This window comes from Cyprinodon variegatus, unplaced genomic scaffold, assembly GCF_000732505.1.
Source record: "Cyprinodon variegatus isolate N-32 unplaced genomic scaffold, C_variegatus-1.0 Scaffold1349, whole genome shotgun sequence".
Taxonomy (NCBI): domain Eukaryota; kingdom Metazoa; phylum Chordata; class Actinopteri; order Cyprinodontiformes; family Cyprinodontidae; genus Cyprinodon; species Cyprinodon variegatus.
In genome coordinates, this window is record NW_015151802.1 from 146,540 (window position 1) to 147,399 (window position 860).

General features: G+C 44.7%; 1 protein-coding gene across 1 annotated transcript in view; it reads left to right on the plus strand.

Annotated features, from left to right (window-relative positions):
* Positions 1–347, plus strand: part of LOC107102966 (annexin A2-like) — a 14,818-nt gene extending 14,471 nt beyond the window's left edge. The window contains exons 11-12 of the mRNA XM_015402446.1: positions 50–108; positions 177–347. Coding sequence (XP_015257932.1) covers positions 50–108; positions 177–332 — 215 coding nt within the window. The 3' untranslated portion in view covers positions 333–347. The remainder of the gene's footprint in view (positions 1–49; positions 109–176) is intronic.
* The last annotated feature ends 513 nt before the right edge of the window (positions 348–860 follow it).

An 860-nucleotide genomic window follows, 5' to 3' on the forward strand; every position in this document is an offset into this window, starting at 1 on the left:
CTGGCTCAAACTGAATCACTCGCAGTTAATGAGGGTTCTGCCTTTTCAGTGGAGTGCTTCGAGAACCGCCAGCTGTACTTCGCCAACAGACTCTTTGAAGCCATGAAGGTAACGATGCGTTCTGTAGCACGCCGCGTTTCTGGACCTTTGTGATGATTGGCTGCTGCTTTTATCAGAACAAAGGAGCCAAGGAGAAGGTGGTGACCAGGATCATGGTGTCCCGCTGTGAAGTTGACCTAATGAAGATCAGGAGCGAGTTCAAGAGGCAGCATAAGAAGTCTCTATACCAGACCATCGCCGTAAGTCACTGCAGTGTCCCACACAAAGCCTGACACTGAATGCATCACAGCAAGCAATGATTTTAGGGTTACATCAAACACTGCAGACGACATGGATCCAATCACTCGCTGATGGTGGCGAGCTCCTAAAGGGGAAGGATTAAATGCAGAGGGTTCATTTGGTCGCCCTTTATTTGACGATAGAAACGCTGGATGACATCATCACCAAACTGGATGACATCATCACCAAACTGCATGTCCTGTCAGGCTGCAGGAGATTCTCAGTCCTTCTGATCGTTTTATTCGCTCTCTGTCGAAGCTGAGCAGGAGGATAGGAAGAAGAAACGTTGGGATTTTATAAAGACCTTTACAGGAACAGATCAAGAAAAATCAATATAATTCAGCAATTTAGTTCCAGTTGATGTTTACCGTTAGATGTTTACCATCCAGAGGAAAGAAGCAGCACTGCAAAGATGAACACAGAGAGCAGGAGGACAGAGAATGAGGCTTTAGAGGGAAAATGCTGTTATTTTATGTGAGAAAACTATTTTAGTTAAAACTGTTTTCATGATTTAATTTGCA